General features: G+C 37.6%; 2 protein-coding genes and 1 long non-coding RNA gene across 3 annotated transcripts; 2 read left to right on the top strand and 1 right to left on the bottom strand.

Annotated features, from left to right (window-relative positions):
• Positions 1-12,266: 12,266 nt before the first annotated feature.
• Positions 12,267-15,966, top strand: LOC115697781 (ER lumen protein-retaining receptor A). Its single transcript, XM_030624908.2, has 6 exons — positions 12,267-12,586; positions 13,016-13,281; positions 14,021-14,136; positions 15,069-15,142; positions 15,233-15,296; positions 15,383-15,966. The coding sequence occupies exons 1-6, from the start codon at positions 12,496-12,498 to the stop codon at positions 15,417-15,419; spliced, it is 648 nt and encodes a 215-aa protein (XP_030480768.1). The 5' UTR covers positions 12,267-12,495; the 3' UTR covers positions 15,420-15,966.
• On the bottom strand, positions 15,714-16,224 carry LOC133039826 (uncharacterized). Its single transcript, XR_009688756.1, has 2 exons — positions 15,919-16,224; positions 15,714-15,886 (listed from the first exon to the last, which is right to left on the bottom strand). It is a non-coding gene; the product is annotated as an uncharacterized LOC133039826 (long non-coding RNA).
• A 1,100-nt stretch (positions 16,225-17,324) lies between these two features.
• Positions 17,325-18,194, top strand: LOC115696641 (uncharacterized). Its single transcript, XM_030623533.1, has 2 exons — positions 17,325-17,739; positions 17,953-18,194. Exons 1-2 carry the CDS (start codon positions 17,325-17,327, stop codon positions 18,192-18,194), a joined length of 657 nt encoding a protein of 218 aa, XP_030479393.1.
• Positions 18,195-23,151: the final 4,957 nt, after the last annotated feature.

Below are 23,151 nucleotides of genomic sequence, written 5' to 3'. Positions count from 1 at the left end.
GAGAAGGCCAATGTAGTGGTCGATGCCCTGAGCAGGAAGGGTCCCGGGCAGGTAGCTAGTATGATTCAGATCTCACCTCAGTTAGCAGAGGACATGGTTAGATCTAGCATTGAGTTTGTGGTAGGCAAGCTTCACAACTTGACGCTGCAATCTGATCTGTTAGAAAGAATTAAAGTCGCTCAGATGACTGATCCAGAATTAGTAAAGGTCACAGAAGAGATTTCAACTGGTCAAGTCAGGGATTTTTTTAGTGTCAAACAACGGGATGCTATTGTATAAAGCTAGGGTTTGTGTTCCGGATAGTGTGGAACTCATAAATGAAATCTTCGAAGAGGCTCATTCTACCCCATATTCCTTGCATCCCGGCACCACCAAGATGTATCAGGATCTTAAACCCTACTTCCGGTGGAGCGGTATGAAGAAGAATTTGGTAGAATTTGTATCAAGATGCCTGTTGGGTTTTATGCCCTAAATAAAACTCCATTTTAATGTAATCCATTTTATTCAACATCAATAAAGAAACAGAAGTATTTTTCATTCATTTGTGTATGTTTTGGTTCATGTTATCAATTGCTTGTCTATTTGATTTATAAATTCATCTGAAACCCTTTTCACATACTTGATCCTGTTTATTGTGTTGTCAACACATTGGAAAGTAAAAATGACTATGTGAATAAAGATTCCTAGATTTATCAGACACAGGGTTTTACTGATATGATAATCTACAACTGAGTTTACTTGCATTTGGAGAAATGCTATGTTCTTTTTAGAGCATTGGTTAAAGTAAAGCTCAGGTTGGGTGCATGGAGTATGCATCGGAAGGGACCGATATTGAACTTTGACTTAGATTTATTAAACTTATCGTAATATCTATTCAAGTAAATATCGCCTAGTTGATCCTAGATCAAATGATCTTAATCCTGTTATGATTAGGCTCAATCTCAAGAGTGTTATTCGTGTTCTTTGATTTGTTAGTTAAGCCTACTTTTGGGTCAGGGTGATACGTACATTTTGAGAACACGGTAGTGCAATTGAGTGGGAGCGCTAACATAAACATGGAATCTATAGCTTCCATCTGGCGAATAGTAAGTAAAGGATGATCTCCTTCGAGCTTGACCAAACGAAAATAAATGGTGGAGATCTCATTTCACATAAGCTGAAATATCATTTATACGGGGCTAAGTGTTTTGAGGATAAAATACATTGTAGGGTGTAACGGTAATCTAATCCCTTTACAGTGTAGATCATTCATATAGAGGATCATTGATCAAATTAGGATTATAACAATGGATAACTAATGATGTGTCTATATGGTGGAACATATAGAGCATTCTATATACTGAGAGTGCAATTCTAAGTTTTATGCGTGGATTCAACGAAGAATTAATAAGTTAGTGAATTTAGGTTATAAATTCTTGATCTGCTTATTTGAAGCTCGGTTATATAGACCCATGGTCCCCCCACTAGTTGAGACAATATTACTTGTAAGACTCATTTAATTGGTTTTGATTAATCAATTATAATTCTCAAATTAGACTTTGTCTATTTGTGAATTTTTCACTAAGTAAGGGCGAAATTGTAAAGAAAGAGTTTTTAGGGCATATTTGTTAATTATGATACTTTGTATGGTTCAATTAATAAACATGATAAATGACAATAATATTTAATAATTATTTATAGTTATTAAATAGTTAGAATTGGCATTTAAATGGTTGAAGTTGAAAATTGGCATTTTTGAGAAAATGAGATGCAGAAATGATAAAACTACAAAATTGCAAAAAGTGAGGCCCAAATCCACATAGCCATGGCTGGCCACTTTTATTGGGTTTATCATCTGATATTTTCATTATTTTAATGCCAAATAATTCAAACCTAACCCTATTGGAATGCTATAAATAGATAGTGAAGGCTTCAGGAAATTTACATTTTTCCTTCAAAGAAAAACCTGAGCCTTCTCTCTCTAACCTAGCCGCCACCTATACTCTCCTCTTCTCTCTTGAATTTTGAACCTCTTAGTGATAGAGTAGTTTCCACACACATCAAGTGATACCTCAATCATAGTGAGGAAGATCGTGAAGAAAGATATTCAACGAGAAGGAGTTTCAGCACTAAAGAAGGAGAGAAAGAGATCCAGGTTCAGATCTTGATAATACTCTGCGACAGAAAGGATACAAGGGTTAGAGATCTGAACGGAAGGAGACATAATATTCCGATGCACCCAATGTAAGGTTTCTCATACTTTATATGTGTTTATTTCATAATCGTTTTAGAAGTTCATATTTAGGGTGTTAATAAACATACTTGTGAGTAGATCTAAGATCCTGGTAAAATAATTTCCAACAATGCCTAACCTGTCAGCAGATTAAGGTTGAACATCAGAGACCAGCAGGGTTGTTACAGCCTTTAACCCTACCTGAATGGAAGTGGGAGGATATCACGATGGACTTCGTGGTTGGATTACCTAGAACCACGGGTTTGTTCGACTCCATCTGGGTTGTGGTGGATCGATTCACGAAGTCTGCTCATTTTCTGCCTGTTAGAACAACCTACTCCGTGGACCAGTTGGCAGAATTGTATGTTAAAGAAATAGTAAGGCTTCACGGGGTACCAAAGTCTATAGTTTCGGATAGAGATCCGAAGTTCACCTCCAAATTTTGGCAGAGTTTGCAACGAGCAATGGGTACGAAACTAAAATTCAGTACAGCATTCCATCATCAGATAGATGGACAGTCCGAAAGGACGATTCAGATATTGGAGGACATGTTACGAGCCTGTGTTATGGATTTTGAAGGCTCTTGGAGTAAATATCTACCGTTAATAGAATTTTCGTACAACAACAGTTATCAGAGTACGATAGGGATGGCTCGCTATGAGTTGTTATACGGTAGGAAGTGCAGGTCTCCCATCCACTGGGATGAGACAAGGGAGAGAAAATACCTAGGTCCAGAGTCAGTGCAGCGAACCAATGAGGCAATTGAGAAAATTAAAGCTAGAATGCTTGTCTCTCAGAGTAGACAGGAAAGTTATGTCGATCTGAAGCGCAGGGATGTTGTGTTCCGAGTAAGTGACCATGTGTTTTTACGGGTGTCTCCAATGAAGGGGATCAAACGTTTCGGGAAAAGAGGCAAGTTATGCCCTAGGTTTATAAGACCTTTCGAGATTCTCGAGAAGGTTGGCCAAGTGGCATATCGGTTAGCATTGCCTCTAGCTCTTTCAGCAGTTCACAACGTATTCCATGTCTCTATGCTGAGAAAATACGTTTCAGATCCTACTCATGTACTTCGTTATGAGAGCCTTGAGCTGCAGCCAGACTTGACATATGAAGAACAGCCAGTGCAGATCCTAGATAGAAATGATAAAGTCCTTCGGAATAAGATCATAGCATTGGTCAAGGTACTCTGGAGAAACAGGAAGGTGGAGGAAGCCACCTGGGAGCTAGAATTAGACATGAGAGCTCAATATCCAGAGTTGTTCAGGTTAGATTTCAGGGACAAAATCCTTTTAAGGGGGGAATAGTTGTAAAGACCGCTTAGTTTAATTTGGAAATTAGCAGTTAATTAAGATTTAATTATGAAAATTATTTATAGATATTTAAATAATTATTTATGTTGTTATTTTTGAATTCAGAATGCATTTTTATGTCATATAGTGAAATTTCATAATTTTGCATTTTCGGTGCCTGGCAACATGGAACTCGGTGTATGGCTCAGTAGAATCACAATTTTAGTATTTTAGTATATTGGGGCAGTTTATTAGACATTGGGAATGTCGGGATTGGTCGGGAATTCAGAATTTCCCAAAATACCCTTAGAATCCTTTAAATTAGTTTTGTGTGGGCAAGGGCATTTTGGTCTTTTTTGCCTTTTAGTGTTTTGTCTTTATGTGGATTAATTAGTTGAATTATATTGATTTTGAATTCTTAGTTTTGGCTGAAATGAGGAATTGAAATTATTTTTGTCACTTTTGCAAAATTAAGAGAATATCAAGAAAAGAAGCAAATTCCTTTTTTCTCTCAAACTCTCTCTATTTCGGCCCCTCTTTGAGCAGCAACAATCTTGGTGTTTCTTTGGTATTTCAAGCAGATTTTGAGTACAATCCAAGCTCTAGGTATAGCTCTTACTCTTTCTCTCTTTAGTTTCTTGAAAATCAAGTAAGAAAATGGTTGCATGCTTAGTTTTTGGTGTTGTGCTTGCTGCTATTTGCTATTGTTGTTTTCAGAAGCTTTGATGTGTTTATTTGAGTGAATTCATGCTAGTTTTGTTGTTAGTTCTTGGGTTTTAACCTTGTATAGAGATTTTAACTCAAAATTATGATTTTTATGGTTAATTGAGGTATTAGTTGCTGTGGTTGTTGATTATGTTTTGGTTTGTTTTCTGGGGTTATATTATGGTGATACATGGTGAATTGAGCAGGTTTTAGTGCATGTTAATGGAATTTAACCAAGTTTGAGTTTTGAACTCAAAGCTTGGAGCTTTAATGGTAGTTTGTGTATTTATGCATGAAGCTCGATTTTGTTGCTTTGGTTTTGTTCTTTGGGATGTATATAGAGGTCTGGAGATGTTTGAATGATTAGAGGTTGATTTGCATAAGATATGAAAATTTTTAGGTTTCCTGCACTGATAGGGAAATTTTTAGGTTTTTAGGGTATTGCCATACTTTTTATCGATAGGGAAACTTTTAGTTTCTAGTTTAAGTCCCCGGGAAGTGATTTAGCGTGTCACTTATCAAGTGTTGTGATTATTATAATTTAGGAGCCTGTAAATCGCCGTGCAGTTCGTTCCACTCAAGTTGACTGACACTCCTGAATTCGGAATCGACGTAAGATTAGTATATCAGTATACATATGTATTTACATGTTTAGCGTGCATGTTAGGAAGCCTGTTAGATTACATTAGATATGTATGTTGGCTTCGTACCATCCGACAGTATCACATCGGTACGCCTAGAGTATGACTAGTGTACTGAGTATAGGCTGATATTATGGTCGATGGTACTGTACTGTTTGGCTGTATCACATCGGTAAGGCTAGAGTATGACTAGTGTACCGAGTATAGGCTGATACTGTAACACATTGGTAAGGCTAGAGTATGACTAGCAGCTCGAGTATGACCAGTGTACCGAGTATAGGCTGTTACTCTGTCAAAAGTACCGTTTTATGAACGTTCGAGACTCAGTATCGTGTGGGACACGGGGATTAGGGTTGTGGTCAGGGGTATGGGCGTCTCATCATAACTCGGGATTTATGTATGTTTTATGATTTATGCTTTTCTTACTGAGTCTGTAGACTCACAGTGCTATGTTTATGCGTAGGTAAGGACAAGGCCAAAGCTAAGGAACCGTGAGGACGAGCCGATGAAGATTGTACATGTCGGGGCGGTTAGGCCTGGAGCGTACGACCCTCGGGACAACAGCGCTTTTGTAGTTAGTCGCTGGGCGACAAGTATTTTGTAATAGATAGTGAACTTTTTTTGTAAAGTATTTTGTACATGGGATCCTAAAGTATTTTGTATGAAATATTATATAAGTTTTAATTAAAAAGAAAAATTTTAATTAATCACGATTTCCATAAACCTCGTTGATTAGCAACGAGCTGCACAGTAGGTTTAAAAATCACGTAACATGCCTAGGCTAGTTAGGGTGTTAGACTGTATTTGTGTTAGCTCGTTGGGCGGAGCTCTTAGTATTTTTGAAAATCTCTGGCATTTGTCGCACTTCTTGACATAGGCTCTCGAATCTTCAATCATCGTTGGCCAAAAGTAGCCTTGCCTTAAAATTTTCTTTGATAAGCTTTGTCCGGCTGCATGATTTCCACAAAATTCGTCGTGAACTTCAAATAGAAGTCGTTCAGCTTCATCTGGTGTGACACGTCTGAGTAATGGCATCGAGAATCCTCTTCTGTACATGATCCCTCCTACTATGATGTACCGTGCTGCCTTTCTTCTCATTTTTCGAGCTTGATTTCGGTTATTTGGGAGTTTCCTAGAGTTGAGATAGGCTGCTATTGACGTCATCCAGTTTGGAGATGTGTCGATCATTTCGATTTCTTCCGTGCCAGTGATGCAAGGCTCTTCAAGGAACTGGAAAGGGACCAGGTTCGCCTTGTCACTTATATCGTTGCTCGCTAATCGAGCTAACGCATTTGTCGTTGTATTTTCTTCTCTTGGAATTTGTCTGAGGTTGTAGCTATTGAATTGTGCGAGCAGATCATGTATTTTGCTCAGATATGCTATCATTTTTTCTCCCCGAGCCTCGTATTCGCCGGATACATGATTTACCACGAGCTGTGAATCACTGTAGATCTCAATGTGTTCGGCCTTCATTTCCTTCGCTAGTTTAAGTCCAGCGATTAGGGCTTCGTATTTGGCTTCGTAGTTAGATGCTTTGAATCCGAATTTGACCGCTGCGTGCAGGTGTTGCCCCCCAAGTGTGACAAGGGCGATTCCTGCACCAGATAGTTGATCTGTTGCCCACCCATCCACATGTAGCTTCCAGGTCGGTTTGTCTTCAATATTACTTGGCTGTGGTATTGGCTCGAGATCGCTTTCTGGTATGCTTTCTGTTTTGCCTGTGCATTCCACCACAAAGTCGGCCAAGGCTTATCCTTTGATAGTTGTTCGGGGTTGGAAATTGATTTCGTACTGACCCAATTCTACCGCCCACTTGAGTAACCATCCAGAGGCATCTGGCTTCTGCAGTATTTATCGTAGTGGTTGGTCGGTATACACCCGAACAGGTGAGCTTGAAAGTAAGGCCTCAGCTTTCTTGTTGCTAGAATGAGGCAGAAGGCGAGCTTTTCTATCAACGGATATCGGCCTTCGGCCTCGGCGAGTCTTTTACTGATGTAATAGACTAGATGTTGCACGCTGTCCTCTTCTCTGATCAGTACGGCACTCACGGCATGCTTTGTGACTACTAGGTATATCCCCAGTTCCTCACCGTCTAGAGGTTTAGAAAGGACGGGAGGTTTTGCGAGCTGTGCCTTTAGGTCTTGAAAAGCTCTTTCACATTCTTTTGTCCACTCAAACTTTTTGTTTCCTCGCAGGATGTTGAAGAATGGAACACATTTATCCGTTGATTTTGACTCGTATCTGCTAAGTGCGGCGATTCGACCAGTTAGGCTTTGCACCTCTTTGGTTTTTGTTGGCGAGTTCATATCCAGGAGGGCTTGGATTTTTTCTGGATTGGCTTCAATTCCTCGAGCATTGACGATGAAGCCTAGAAACTTTCCCGAGCTGACTCCAAAGGAGCATTTCAAGGGATTTAGTTTCGTGTTGTATTTCTTGAGGACTTTAAAACATTCGTCCAGGTCGTCTATGTACGAGTACGGGATTAGCCATTTTTTATTCTGCTTAGGTACGAGTACATGATTCGCGACCCAAGCCGGGTAAAAAGCTTCAATGATGAAGTTGTTGTTGCGCAGCTTTTCAACTTCATCTTTCAAGGCTACTGCTCGTTCTTTATCCAACAATCTTCGTTTTTGCTGAAATGGCCAGATGTTAGGATCGATATTCAGGATGTGTGAAATAATAGATGGATCGATTCTGACCATATCTGCATGTGACCAGGTAAAAACATCTAGGTTTTCTCTCAGAAATTTTATCAACTCTGATTTTATTTCGAGCAACAAACCCTTTCCAATTTTAGCTTTCTTGCCGGGATAGCTGGATCAATCTCAATCTCTTCTAACTCTTCCACAGGTCCAACATTGCTGCTTGGGTCCCCAAGTCGAGGATCCACATCTTCATCCTCGCCTTGGGAAGTTTCCTACTTAGGAATGTTTTTTCCCTTGTCTGGGCTCTAGCTGGAGGATATTTCCTTCTCAGCCTTGGCCACTGCAAGGTTGTAACATTCCCAAGCAGATTGCTGATTCCCTCTAAGACACCCTACCCCATTTTTGGTTAGAAACTTCAGGCACGAGTGAAATATTGATGTGACAACTTTTAAGTCATACAAGGCAGGTCGGCCAAGCATTACGTTAAAGGCTGAAGGAACATCCAATATTAGGAACTGTGCCATGATAGTTATGCTTGTCGGAGCTTGTCCAACTGTGAGGGGTAGCCGGATTTGTCCTACAGGTGCAACTCCTTGGCCGGAGAAACCATAAATAGGCTGGAGGCATGGAGTTAGATCCTTGAGATGGAGCCCCATTTTCTCGTAAGCAGTTTTGAACAAAATGTTTGAAGAAGCTCCATTATCGATCATGGTTCTAGCCACCATTTTGTTTGCTATCTGGACTTCCACGACCACGAGGTCGTTGTGCGAGAATTTGATCTGGACAGCATTTTCATCGTTGAAAGTTATGGTTGGCTCTCCTGCGCGTGGAACTTTGGGTTTCCTCTCTTCCACGGCCAGGATGACTTCTTCTTGCTCGTGCTGAGCTGTTCGGGCATATCTCTCTCGAGCTTTGCTTGTATCTCCAGCGATGTGTGGGCCTCCAATAATGACTTGCAAGTGTCCATCTATCGGTGGAGGTAACAGATCCTGGTTGTTCTGACCGTGATTGGCCTTAACATACTTCTGTAAGTGCGGGTTGTTTTTCTTGATCAGATATTCTATTTCCCGCTTCAGGTTGTACCATTCGTTGGTGTCGTGGCCGTAGTCTCCGTGGAACCGACAAAATTTCATCATATCCCTTTTGTTGGTATCTTTCTTTATGGGCCCGGGCTTCTTGTACGGAATTAACGACTGAGTTGCCATGTACACGCTCTCTATATCTTCAGTTAGAATAGTAAATACAGTGTGTTTGGCATGATCACGGGGAGTCTGTCCGGACTTCTCGGTGAATTTTCCTTTCTTCCCGTTTCCTTGCTTGTGGTTGTTGCCTGAACGCTTGCCACTTGAATTGCTGGAATAATTGGGAAGTTGGGCGGATGTTCCAGTGGAAGGAGCCTTCGTTTTGCCCGGCTTTTGCTCACCTTCTGCTCGTTGAATGGCTTCCTCGATCTTGATGAAGCCTTTGGCTCGGTCAAGGAAATCACTCATTGAGTCGACCGGTCCGTTTTTCCTTATATCCTTCCATAGTTCGCCAAGGACTTCAATGCCCCCCAATATCGCGGATAACTTTCCATCCTCGGTTACCCGCGACACCTTGGTCGCTTCCGTCATGAATCTGCTGATGTATGCCTGGAGTGGCTCGCCAGGTCGCTGTTTTACTTCGACCAAATCTCCCAGATGCAATGGGCGCTGACGTGAGGAAGAGAGTTGTGCATGGAATTCCGAAGAGAAGGTTTTCCTTGAACTAAACTTTCCAGGAGCCAACTTGAAATACCATTGTTGTGCGGCTTCCGACAGAGTGACGGGGAAGATTCTACGACATACGTCCCCTCGCACTCCCTGTAAATCCATTTGCATCTCAAAATACTTGAGATGGGAGAGAGGATCTTCTCTCCCAGTATACATCTTCCATGTTGGCATTTTGAACTTGTGGGGCAGTGGCAGGAGATTGATCTTTGGTGAGAAGGGAGTTCCGCGAGCACGGTCTAACTCAAGATCATTGTTACGCTGTCCAGCCATGCCATGAAACATATTCTTCAATTCGTCAAGCTGGGCCTGTACAGCTGGGCTTACTTGATTGGCGTTCTGGTCAATTTGGATTACGTCAGTGTCTTTCTGAGCGGGGATTTGAGTATGGGCTCCAGGCTGCACGATCATTGTAGTATTCTGCTCGTCTGTCCCCCTTCTTCTGTTTAGATCATCCCTTAGGTCGTGGGTCGCTCCCAGCCTATCGAACACAGAAGAGCCTGGTTGCCTTAGCAATTGACTCGCTTGGCTGACAGGTGGAATGGTTCCATTATTCTGATTGGATCCGTCAGGTATGGCTTCTCCTGATGAATTCTCGGACAAGGTCTGCTTGCCTACCTCTTGGACCATGAGGGGAACTCGTGACCGGGGATTGGACGACTGACCATTGGTTGAATGGGGGCATCTATCGTCAGGTCATCCTCTGTTTCTCCCAGGGGAATGACGCTCGACGTTCGTTGGCCTACAGTCTAGTAGGCTCTTCGTATCAGCACAGTAGCTTGCAAACTACGATCTTCGATCTCTGGATGGTGAGCCCTTAATGCCTCCATCTCTTTGTCTCTCCATTCAGCGAACATACGCCTCTGTTCATCAAACGTGAGATTTACTGCGGCACGCAGTTCCTCCTGATCATGATGCAGAGTATTGCTATGACCCTGCATGAGTCCGAGCACAGCACGGAGATTTTGCAATTCGGTTGCGTCTCCGATGGCCGTTTGGGCGTTGATTCCTGGTGGAATAGTCATGTTATGAACGCCCTGGGTGTGTGCGGAGCTGTTATTCCCAGTCTTTTGCACACTAGGTGCAGTTTCAGTAATAGGAGTTGTCCCACCATTCACCATGCTTCCCGTTTGTCCAGGATTGACAGCGGGTGGAACCCTAGAACTCCCTGGGTCCTGCAATGTCAGATCCAACGTCTCTGAGTTTGCTGGGTCAGACAGGCCTCTACGAGTTTGCACCATCGTGTCGAATGTCGGAAAGAGCGATCTGCAATTCTCCTCTCAATGAAAGCACCAAAATGTTGACTTCGCTTTTAGCCAACGACAATGAGTCTTTTTAATAAGCGATAAACGATATGTCGTAATGAGAATATATATAAGAAAGCAATAATAAGACACAAGAATTTTATAGAGGTTCATCCCCGAGCAGTTCGGTAATAGCCTAATCCTCGCTATTTGTATTGACTTAAGAACAAGGAAGAAGTTTCCTTTTCTTATAGCTCTTACAACAGTATCTCTGAATATATAATTCTTAGATAATAATATTGCCTTAGCTTAACTGCGTATGATCAATGCTGAATGCAAGGATCGTGGGATTGAGGCTGAATACACTGATAGTGGGATCATGTATATGCCACATCCACGTAAATTGATCCCTGAGTTGTAGGGATTGAGCTGATGACTCATGATGCGAAAGCTGAATTCGCTAAGTGTTGATTGCCTTGCACGGCTCGTTGAATATTTCATTCTGGATGTGCCAGCGAGGCGTCCTGCTCGGCCTATCGTTCCGAGCAGATGCTCCAAGTGGACTCCACGTGTCACCATTCTTGTGATGCCACGTCAGAGTGCCAAATTTGGGATAACACTATTTATAGGGCTGGGAAACTTGAGGAGGAGGAGTTTCCTCTTCTCGTTACAATGCGTATAAACAGAAAGATCGTGGGATCAATGTTGAATGCAAGGATCGTGGCATCAATACTGAATGCAAGGATCGTGGGATCAATGCTGAATGCAAGGATCGTGGGATTGAGGCTGAGTACACTGATAGTGGGATCGTGTGTATGCCGTATCCACGTAAATTGATCCCTGAGTTATAGGGATTGAGCTGATGACTCATGATGCGAAAGCTGAATTTGCTAAGTGTTGATTGCTCTGCACGGATCGCTGAATATCTTATTCTAGACATGCCAGTGAGGCATCCTGCTCGGCCTATCTTCCCGAGCAGATGTTCCATGTGGACTCCACGTGTCACTCTCTGATTCTCTCTGTTTTCTCTTTGTAAAAGTTTTAAAGCATCAATAATAAAGTTTCTAATATTTTAATTCACCATATATGTTAAAAATATATCAAACTAATTTTACAAAGGGTAAATACTATTTTGAACACTGTGTTTTGTAAAAGTTATTAATTGGACTTTCTGTTTTATTAAATGTAAAAATGGATCCCATATTTTCTAAAATAGTAAAAATAGGACCATGATACAAAAAATTTATTTTTAATATAACCAATTTTAAGACAATTTCTACACGAACAGATACAAAAAATGTAATCAGTTTTGTCATAACATCTCTAGATCATATTATTATTAAGTTTTCTTTTAATATAAAATCAATTAAGTTGTATAATTTTAAATAATATAAGATTTATTTTGTTATTTAACAAAATAGAAAGTCTAATTAATAATTTTTATAAAATACAAGATCCAAATACAAATATGATATTATAACTTTACCCCGTGTCTTTAGGACTTCAAAGTTGAGAAAAGCATCTCCAATGGTAAAATTCTTTGAAGATGCTACATATCTATACATCATCTAAATATATATTATTTTATTTTTTTTCCACATTATTTTTTTCACCCTTACTTTTAAAAATATTCTAATAGTATAATATATTTTTAAAATGCTATAATTATAATCTTACACATTATTATACATATATTTTTTTTTTATATTAAAAAAAAAATATGTATATTGCACCTCTAATTTTTTATTATATAAAAAAAACATAGCATCAATGTTATTGTTATTGTGTAGTATTTTCCAAAATATTAACATTAGAGATGTCTAAACAAGTTCCAATTAGCAGAGTCCTCACCCAAAAATGACAATCGTGAAAATCCATTTTGAGTTGCCGCGTCACCTCCTGTTCTCTTCCTTCATATCTTTTGTTTAAAGTTCCTAGGTCTTCAAATCCTCTGTCTCTCTTTCTAGAAATCTCTTTTGTCTCTCTCTAGATTTCAGTATCAGAAGAAACCATGAATATCTTCAGGTTCGCCGGCGATATGACCCACTTGATCAGTATCGTGGTTCTTCTTCTCAAAATTTATGCTACAAAATCATGTTCCGGTAACCATTTCTAACCTTTTCCTTTCTCTTTGGCTCCATTGTTGAATATGCTTGCACATCAGTCGTTTTTTCTTCAATTGGAAAGCTTTCACGTTGTAATTGCGGTTACTTGAAGACCTTTTTTTGTGATGGTTTTGTGTAGTTGGGTTTCCATTTATTATATTATTTTTTTAGAAACTTTTTTCATTATTAAAATTTATATGCTTAGGGTTTCACCATTTGGTTGCTGAGCAACGAAACAGCAGAAAATTCGAATATGATATATATTTTGTTGGTTTGTATGAGCGGAATGATGAATTCCCCCTTCTTCGAAAACAAACCGAAACAGTGTTGAAGTTCGTGTTCATAGAAATAAGTTAATTTGTGATATTAATGCCTTCTTTTTTATGGGTTGTAACACTTCTGTTTTTTTTTTTCCTTCTTATAAAGGGATTTCGCTTAAGACTCAGGAGCTCTACGCACTCGTGTTTCTGACTCGCTATATGGATCTATTTACGGATTTTATCTCCGTTTATAACACAGTGATGAAGCTCGTTTTCATAGCTAGCTCTATGGCTATCGTCTGGTACATGCGGGTGCACCCAATGGTGAAGCGCACCTACGATAAAGAGCTCGATACGTTTCGCCATTATTTCCTCGTTGGGGGATGCTTTGTTTTAGCCCTTATTCTAAACGAGAAATATACATTTCAAGAGGTTACTATCTTTCAACATAGCTATTTGTGACTTGATTTGATTTTTGTCTTTTCGAGTGTTAGGATGGTTAGAATTATTGGGGGACAGTGGTTGCATGATAAGACTGATTTTAGATTTAGCAATGAAACAAATCCTCTATTTTAATCAACTATTAATAGGAAGAGGGAACAAAATGTCAACTCAAGTCAGAGATCACCAAACAAGAGAGGATTTTGGTCTTCTCTCCTCCATTTACTTACTAATGTAGTAAATTACCTTTCTTATAATGTCTCCTTCTTACCTAAAATAGGCTGGCTTGTAGTAACTGAAAGTATATGTAGTGCTACTATATGCTGCTTTCTATTTATCTTACTCGAATGATGGATTATTTATATGTTTTTCTTTTCTTTCTTAAGTTTTATTTTCAGTTTAGCTTGCTATGTTTGGTTATTTTGTGTAGAATTTTCAAGTTGTAAATGTATTCGTTTTATATCTGGGATCAAACAAATATTGAACTCCGGAAACTTTACTAACTTTATTTCACACCAAGCTGATTTACTCCTTTGAAAAAGTTGAAGATTATCCTATCAAAGAAGACAATAATATCATATCAGGACTTCTTTCTTCTGTCTAAGGGTGGAATTCATTATTAATGTCCGTATCTCACAATTTATAATCTAGTTGTTCCCCAAGCCTTCCTTTAGCTAAATTACATAGTGCAGCTTTATGTCCTATTAATTTGGATAAAAATCTATTGCAGGTATTCTGGGCATTTTCAATATACTTGGAGGCTCTTGCGATTGTTCCCCAGTTGGTTTTGTTACAACGAAGTGGGAATGTTGACAATTTGACTGGGCAATATGTGTTCTTTCTAGGGTAAGTGATGATTTTTTTCCTCATTCAAACAAATTACTAGTTTGGCTCTTCAAGGTTAGTGATGATTATAAGTTTCTCATTGTGTACGTACTATCCTAGTGAATGTAGCTTTAGAGATTTAGAGTTAACATGTTGGAATTTTTGTGGTCCCGGTCTATGCTTAAATTTTCTCACATTCATGTATACCAGGATGTCTATTCTATTATGATGATCAATTCTTCTCTTCTTATGGAAGTTCTACTTTGCTCTGAGATGTGAACTTTACAAGCTGCAAATTTTCTGCTTTACTAATTAGATTTGCACGATCCTACTCCTATGCTCTTAATTTTAAAGCTTACTACATGATTAAAAATGTAGAATGCCAATGGTGTGAGAAAACAATATCATATGTTTACTTGACACAATTGTGTGTTGGTCCGTTTTGTTGGGGGATATTGAAATTAGAGGCACGAGAATTGGAATGACTTTCTTCTCATTTTTGAAGGATTGGCCATTCCACCAAAATGATTCCTTTGAAAAGGCATTACAATAATTTTAACTTTAACCAACTAATGAAATGGATTACATGCCATTCACTTACCCCCAACCTTAAAGGGATGTACATTATTTTACATTTACATCAATATAAACATTTAATTTGACTTGATTTACAATATTATATGTTTAGCTTTGCTTTAGATCTTACTGTGGCACCGTCATTAACTTCTTGGTAAGATGCAAAGGATACATTTGTTATTGACCTGGCAAGAGCATGGCCGACCAGGATTGACCTGGTAGGAGCATGGCCGGCCAATAATTATTGATACAATAATTATTGATATCTAAGTTTCATATTGTGGCATGCATGAAGTGTTAAATGTCAATGTAATGCACTTGTCTCAAAAATAAGCACTAGGGTGACATACACAAGACCGGTTTTTTTCTTTCTGCAGAGCCTACCGTGGCTTCTACATCCTGAACTGGATCTATCGCTATTTCACAGAGGCTCGTTTCAGTCGGTGGATAGGTACAAATTTACCCTCTTTATTTTCTCACCTTTCCTGTCACTAATACAGTTCTCATGTTTGCCATCTGACACATGTATTGAATTTTGTAGCCTGCGTCTCTGGTCTGATTCAGACGGCTTTGTATGCTGATTTCTTCTACTACTATTTCATAAGGTAACGACACCTGCACCTTAATGTGAAGGATCCACACCTGAAGTTTTTTTGCATTATAGCAACAATGAATTCCTTTGTTTTTGCAGCTGGAAAAACAATGCCAGGCTTCAACTTCCGGCCTGATCTAGAGAGGAAATGATTCTAGCCCAGGGTTACATTTAATTGATAATATAATACAAGGAAGAAAGGAATACAGAACTCTCAAAATCTCACTTGATATAGCAACCTCAACTTTGTACGTGAGAAAAAAAGATTTAGGCTTTTCGGGTGTCTTTGCTATCACAGTATCCAGGCATCTTCAAATTTTTAGATTAGAAAACCTATGTTTATTTGTGACGACATGTGTTTGATGTTGTAATTCAAGTGCGATCATCATCACTTTTCAAAAGCGTTGTTAGGAGGTTTTGGCTAACAATACAGTTCATCAATTAGGGACACTGGAGTTTATATCTTACCTATTAAAGTTATAAGTTGTTTCAGTACAATTTGATTAACCAAAATACATTCTTCAAAAAAAAAAAAAAAAAAAAACCCAAGTACAAGTTGTGAGGACTTTTTTCTCAAACTCTTGTTACCCCCACAGACATTACCTTTTTTTTTTTTTTTTGAGGGAAGACATTACCAGTTTTGATGTTGTGGAATGTGGAAATTTCTAATGTTTGAATGTGCATACTGTCCCTCGAAAAAAAAAAAAAAAAAAAGAATGTGCATACTGTGCTAATTGTTCTCCACGACCCGCATAGCTTACTTGCGGAATCGAGCATTTTTCATTATAGTCGACCTTTTTTGTAGCTTTTAAAGTAGCAGACATTTATAGCAATCGAGTATGATCTATCTCAAAAAATCAATATTTGCTTAACAGGAGGTTATGTAATGCCTAATTTTTTCATTTATTTACAATTGGCAAGATTCTCTTTGTCTGCAACCATCCCTCGACTCAACACCAGACCACTTTCTCACCCGAGACAATTAAGGAGAATCATCTACCCAAAATCAAGTTAACCAATTCCCTTCACCAACCATATCTACCACTCAACTTCCTACAACTTCCGTTGGAGTTAACCCCGCTTTTTCTGTCACTACTGCTATATCTCCTGATCTTACTTTAGGAAAAAATTATGACCATAATGACAATCATGTGGCAAACTTGTTTGATGTTTTTACCCCATATATTGGCAACTTTAAATGCTCTCAGACTTTCGCCACTTATCCTCTATGTCCTGCCCTCTCCAAGCATTCACTTTGCCAATCAATTAACATGGATTTGTCTCCTAAGTATGTTGAAAATTCTGCTGCAGCAACCATATACTCATCCAGCTGATATGCTATTGAAGACCAAGAAAATTGTCATCCCAATCGTACATTCAAACGACAATTTGATAACCTCTCTTTAAGGAAAACTCTCAAGAGATGTCGTGGCTCAAGTGTTCATAGTCCTTCTCCTTCCTCGGTTGAAGTGACTACAAACCTGCAAGTTTCAGATGTCAACAATGATTCTTCTGGTTCTGAGGATGCTTCAGCGGTGATTGCTCAGCAATCCTGCTCTTCATCATGAAAATTGTTAGTTGGAATGCACGGGGCTTGGGGAGTCTGAGTGCATTCTGTCGCCTGTGTTTGCTTATTTGTGAGCAAACTCCCCAACTTTTGTTTCTTATGGAAACAAAATTAATTTATAGTTGTATTACTCGTTTTAAGCAATGTTTAAAGTTTAGTAATGGTCTTGAAGTACCTCGTTCGGGCCTAAAGGGTGGATTAATGTTATTGTGGCATGATGATGTAAATGTAACCCTTTTATCAATGAATTCCAATTACTTTGACTGCTACATTTCTTTTGATGGTGGACTCCGATGACATTTTTCTACTGTATATGGTTTTGCTGAAGCTAAAATTAAAAAACATATTTGGACGCTTTTGGAAAGACTAGTGGATGTATCACCTTTGGGTCCATGGTTGCTCGTGGATGATTTAAATGAGATATTCTCTCATTCTCATAAAAACTCAGGCCCTCTAAGGTCAGACAATCAAATGATGGCATTTAGAACAACAATTGATCTATGCTCTTTACTTGAACTTCCATACACGGGTTCGGATTACACTTGGGCAAAAAATAAGAGAAATCCTCATGCTTTACAAGAACGTTTAGATTGGTGCTTCATCAATAAAGTATGGAATGACAGGTTGAATTTGCCTCAAGTCTCTCACTTGGATTACTATGGATCGTACCACAGAGCAATTCTTATTGTGATTAATTTTCAAGAAATCAACAATGAAGTAAGGTATCGCTCTCGTTTCATATTTGCGAAAATGTGGCTTAAAGAGAATGAATGTTCGAACATCATCATTGCTTGCTGGCAACATTCCCATGGAAATCCTATTGATGTTTTAACTCAGAATCTCTCTGCGTGTGCGGCTGGTTTACAGTCTTGGCACCATGCCGAATTTGGTTAGCTCAAGAAAAAAATATCCACTGCTCAAGCTAATGTTACTGCTCTCATGAACACCTCTAATCCTGCGAAACTTCATGCACAACAAGTTCAAAAGGTTGAATCAATTTTAGATGAACTTCTTGCTAATGAAGAGCAATATTGGTAGCAACGTTCGCGTATCGACTGGCTACAATCTGGTGATAGAAATACCCAATTTTTTCATGCAAAAGCTTCAGCACGACATTCCAACAATAAGATTCGATCCTTAGCTGATGAAAATGGGAATGTGCTCACTTCAAATGATGATATTGCTACACAGGTTTCCTCCTACTTTGAACATCTTTTTCAAGCTGAAGAGGAAGACTATTGGGCCCTGCAACATGTTCTGCAAGTAATTCTTACAACTGTTACTGATGTGCATAATAATTTCCTACTGCAAGAATTTACTATAGATGATGTTTTTGAAGCTTGAAAACAATGTGGAAATGGTAGTCCTGGTATTGATGGGATTTCAGCTTTGTTCTACCAACACAATTGGGATATTGTTGGTAGTTTGGTTACAAAGGCAGTACTGCATATTCTGAATGAGGGGGGGCAGTTTAGAAGCTTTTAACAAAACTCTAATCCCCAAGATCAAAAAACAAAAGACTATGAAAGACTTCTGTCCTATTAGTTTGTGTAATGTGATTTACAAACTAATTTCTAAGTCATTGGTGATTCGTCTAAAGTCAATTCTTCCTCATGTTATATCGGACACACAAAGTGCATTTGTAATATCTCAATAAGCCTAATGGTAAATAATTAGGGTTTATATTTATATTATGGGTTAATCAAGTAATAAGTGGGATTATGATCCTACTAATCTATTTCAGCATAAAATTTAAATTTTGCTATAAGTGAGTAAATAAGCATAATTTATAAATTGCGGAGATTTATATAGCATGTGTGAGTGTTGTTGGAAATTATTTTACCAGGATCTTGGATCTACTCACAAGTATGTTTATTAACATCCTAAATATGAACTTTCTAAAACGATAAAATAAACACATATAAAGTTTAGGAAACCTTACATTGGGTGGAGCGGAATATAATGACTCCTTCCGTTCAGATATCTAGCCCTTGATTCCTTTCTGTAGCAGAGCATTATCAATATCTGAACCTGGATCTCTTTCTCTGAATCTTTAGTGATGAAACTCCTTCTTGCTGAAAGTCTTTCTTCACGATCTTCCTCACTATGATTGAGGTATCACTTGCTGTGTGTGGGCACTACTCATACACTAAGAATTTCGAAATTGAAGAGGGAAGGAGAAAGAGAAGGGTCGGCCAAAGATAGGGAGAGAGAGAGGCTCAGTTTTTTCTGAATCTGAAGTGTAGAAATTTAGTGTAAATTTCCTGAAGCCTTCACTATCTATTTATAGCATTCCACTAGGGTTAGGTTTGAATTATTTGGCATTAAAATAATGAAAATATCAGTTTAAAAATTCAAACCAAGTGGCCAGCCATGTACAGTAATGGGCCTTACTTGGATTTTTAAGTTTTCTCAATTCTGCATCTGATTTTCTCAAAAACGCCAATTTTCAAATTTAACCATTTAAATGCCAATTCTAACTATTTAATAACTATAAATAATTATTAAATAATATTGTCATTTATCATATTTATTAATTGAACCATACAAAGTATCATAATTAACAAATATGTCCCTAAAACTCTTTCTTTACAATTTCGCCCTTACTTAGTGAAAAATTCACAAATAGACATAGTCTAATTTGAGAATTATAATTGATTAATCAAAACCAATTATATGAGTCTTACAAGCAATATTATCTCAACTAGTGCGGGGACCATGGGTCTATATAACCGAGCTTCCAATAAGTAGATCAAGAATTTAGCACTAAAATTCACTAACTTATTAATTCTTCGTTGAATCCACGCATAGAACTTAGAATTGCACTCTCAGTATAATAGAATGCTCTATATGTTCCACCATATAGACGCATCATTAGTTATCCATTGTTATAATCCTAATGTGATCAATGATCCTCTATATGAATGATCTACACTGTAAAGGGATTAAATTACCGTTACACCCTACAATGTATTTATTCCTTAAAACACTTGACCCCGTATAAATGATATTTCACCTTATGTGAAATGAGTACTCCACCATTTATGTTCGTTTGGTCAAGCTTGAAGGAGATCATCCTCTGCTTACTATTCGCCAGATAGAAGCTATAAATTCCATGTTTATACTAGCGCTCCCACTCAATTGCACTACCGTGCTCCCAAAATGTACGTATCACCCTGACCTAAAAGTAGACTTAACTAACAAATCAAAGAACACGAATAGCCTTTCAAGATTGAGCCTAATCATAACAGGATTAAGAACATTTGATGTAGGATCAACTAGGCGATATTGACTTGAATAGATATTACGGTAAGTTTAATAAATCTAAGTCAAAGTTCAATATCGGTCCCTTCCGATGCATACTCCATGCATCCAACCTGAGCTTTACTTTAACCAATGCTCTAGAAAGAACATAGCACTTCTCCAAATGCAAGTAAACTCTGTTGTAGATTATCATATCAGTAAAACCCTATGTCTGATAAATCTAGGAAACTTTATTCACATAGTCATGTTTACTTTCCAATGTGTTGACGGCACAATAAACAGGATCAAGTATGTGAAAAGGGTTTCAGATGAATTTATACATTATGTACATATAATCATGAAATAAATCATGTGAACTATGCAACATTAAATGTTATTTCTGATCTATATTAATAAGTAAATCTGATTATATTGAAATGAGTTTTATTTAGGGCATAAAACCCAACAAACTCCCACTTGCACTAATATAAAACAAAAAGTGCGTTTCAAATAATCTCAACACCTTGATATACAAATCAAGTGTAGTAGTAGTAAACTCCTCGTTATAGGATCTGAAAGGTTGAATTAACCACAACCTTTTTCTCCACTATTACTCTTCCTTAATCACAAAATCATTGATAATGTGAAATTCCTCTCTATATGTCTACTCTCTTGGGATACTGGATTCTATACATACCTTTGGCAACTACTTTTGGTTAATCAGGAAATTAACACTAGTACTTTAGGCAATTTGGAATGGTGCTAAAAATGTATAGAACTTTCCTTAGACTGAATAAGTCTCTTTCTGGTAGACCTAGAGACTTCATATAGGCTTTTACACTTTTCCAAAATCACTATTCCACCCCAAGAGTAACCACCATCTTATCAGAAAGATTTTCTAGCACAAAGGCAAATTTCAAAATCTGATGTGGTGTAGTCTAAGAGTTTTAAACACACTCTTATAGACTAACATATAGTTCCTCTTCTTAATCTTAGGATTTACTTGATTGTCTTCCAATGTTCTTCTCCTGGATTAATCTGATACCTACTCATTACTCCCACTCAACAGCAGGTGTCTGGTCTAAGGCATACAAAAGCATATCTGAGACCTCTCACTGTTGATATAAGAAATTCTTTCATGGCTTTATCTTTTCTGGAATAGTTGAGACTTTTCCTTAGATAAATAAAATCTATGTCTAAGAAGTTGTGAAGCTTCTATAGATTGCCATTATAAAGAAAATGCTTCAGCATCTTACTAAAGTAAGTTGCTTGCATTAGAGTAAGTAATTACCAGGTATACCACAAGCCATAGGTTTAGATAAACTCAAACCTATAATACTAGGAACAGGAAGTTTGTTAAGTCCATAGAATAGACTTATTAACTAAAATTTCCTTTTATGTCCTTGTAATAGAAAACTTTAGGTTATTCCATGTGAATGGATTAAACCATAGTTCTATTGGCTTTTCTTCTTAGTTTCTTATCTTGACAATCCATTACTTGTTTAAACTCACAATGGATTTTAAATCACTACTGTCTCCCAAGAAGGTGAGTTCCTAGAAACTCTCCCACTACGACAAGGTACCGTGAATTATGTCTAAGAAAACTAAATGGTATTAACCTCTTTGGTTGTGACAAGACAACAGAGGCAGTGGGATCATCATATGTCATATAAGATGATAGAACACTTTTGGAATCAAGAAAAATATCTCCTTTATTTTCTACTTTATTTTCAGACCTAGTCATTTTCTTAGAAAAGTAGTATTTGTTTAAATAAACACTTTCTTATCTATTGACAATGGGATGGTCCACCCCTAATCACTTAGAATAGCTAACAAACCATGGTTAACAGTTCTAGCTTTTCTTAAGATTTTGATTAGGTCATCCATGAATCTAGTAATGATTTACATTAAGTACCCAACCATTACATCATTCTGAAATTATATTACCATAGAATGAATTAGGCAACGACTAGTAACTAATCATCAACATGCAACTCGAAATTTCTGGGGAGGTAAGTTTGGATATAATTCAAAAATCAATTTAATGATCTTTGAACTGCATATCTACTAACTATTTCTCCACCCCTATCAGTTTGCAAGATCTTTAACCACTTACCTTAATGGTTTTAACCATTGCTAGAAATTAATGAAATTTTTCAAACATTTCAAATTTCTTGCTAAAAGGTATAATCTAGAGTTATCATTTTAAGAATACAACGAAAAACTCATATCCACCCCTAAATGTACATCCATCTGCGAATGAGATGAACTACTTTCAGTGGATATAGGCATATTAACTCTTTGTAGAGATTGATCTTGTCAAATCCACTATGAACAAGATACAAATGCCATAGATTAATGAAAAATGTGGTAGTGTATTTTGATGACTTAGGTTTAGTTACATCAAAGAATTCTTAGAATAGTGCAAGTGGATCCTGGTCACAGAATACCTAACTCATATTCCATACAGTTTGAATCCATTAATAGAAGATGGATATTGAACACTTGAAAAGTGTAACTGTATTGCTTCCTGGAAATAGAAATATAAAAAAATTTCTGTTTGGATTCTAAAATTAAAGTCAAAGACTTAAATTCAACCAAATATAATGAGTAATTCTTTCTTGGACCACCACTACTAATTTAAACTATAAGTCAGATTTGCCCATAGAAGTAGGAGATTTTTAAGATTGAGGATTTATATCAATTGGGAATAGAATTTCGGGATTATAATCATATGCGTCATTTAATTTCTTAAGAGAAAATATAATGACATGAAATGATTTATAGACCATTCATCCAATGATATATTATTGAGCTAATTCAAAATGAATAAGCTAAGAGGAATTAGGATAATTTCGTTTATAAATAAGAATCCAACGATGCTTCGATTAGCGAAAGACAAAGTAATCTTATTTATGTAATCTTCTTGTTTCATATTGTAAAAATACTAGTCTAAGGTGTCATCAATTGATGAACAGCTAGATGTTGCATATACAATATTTATTTTTCGAGATCTTACACTATTATGTATGTCTAATAGTGAAAATCCATTAGGGAT

Source organism: Cannabis sativa, chromosome 7 (genome assembly GCF_029168945.1).
Source record: "Cannabis sativa cultivar Pink pepper isolate KNU-18-1 chromosome 7, ASM2916894v1, whole genome shotgun sequence".
Classification (NCBI taxonomy): domain Eukaryota; kingdom Viridiplantae; phylum Streptophyta; class Magnoliopsida; order Rosales; family Cannabaceae; genus Cannabis; species Cannabis sativa.
Note: the sequence above shows the minus strand (reverse complement) of the source record. Positions and strands in the feature narration are given on the sequence as shown.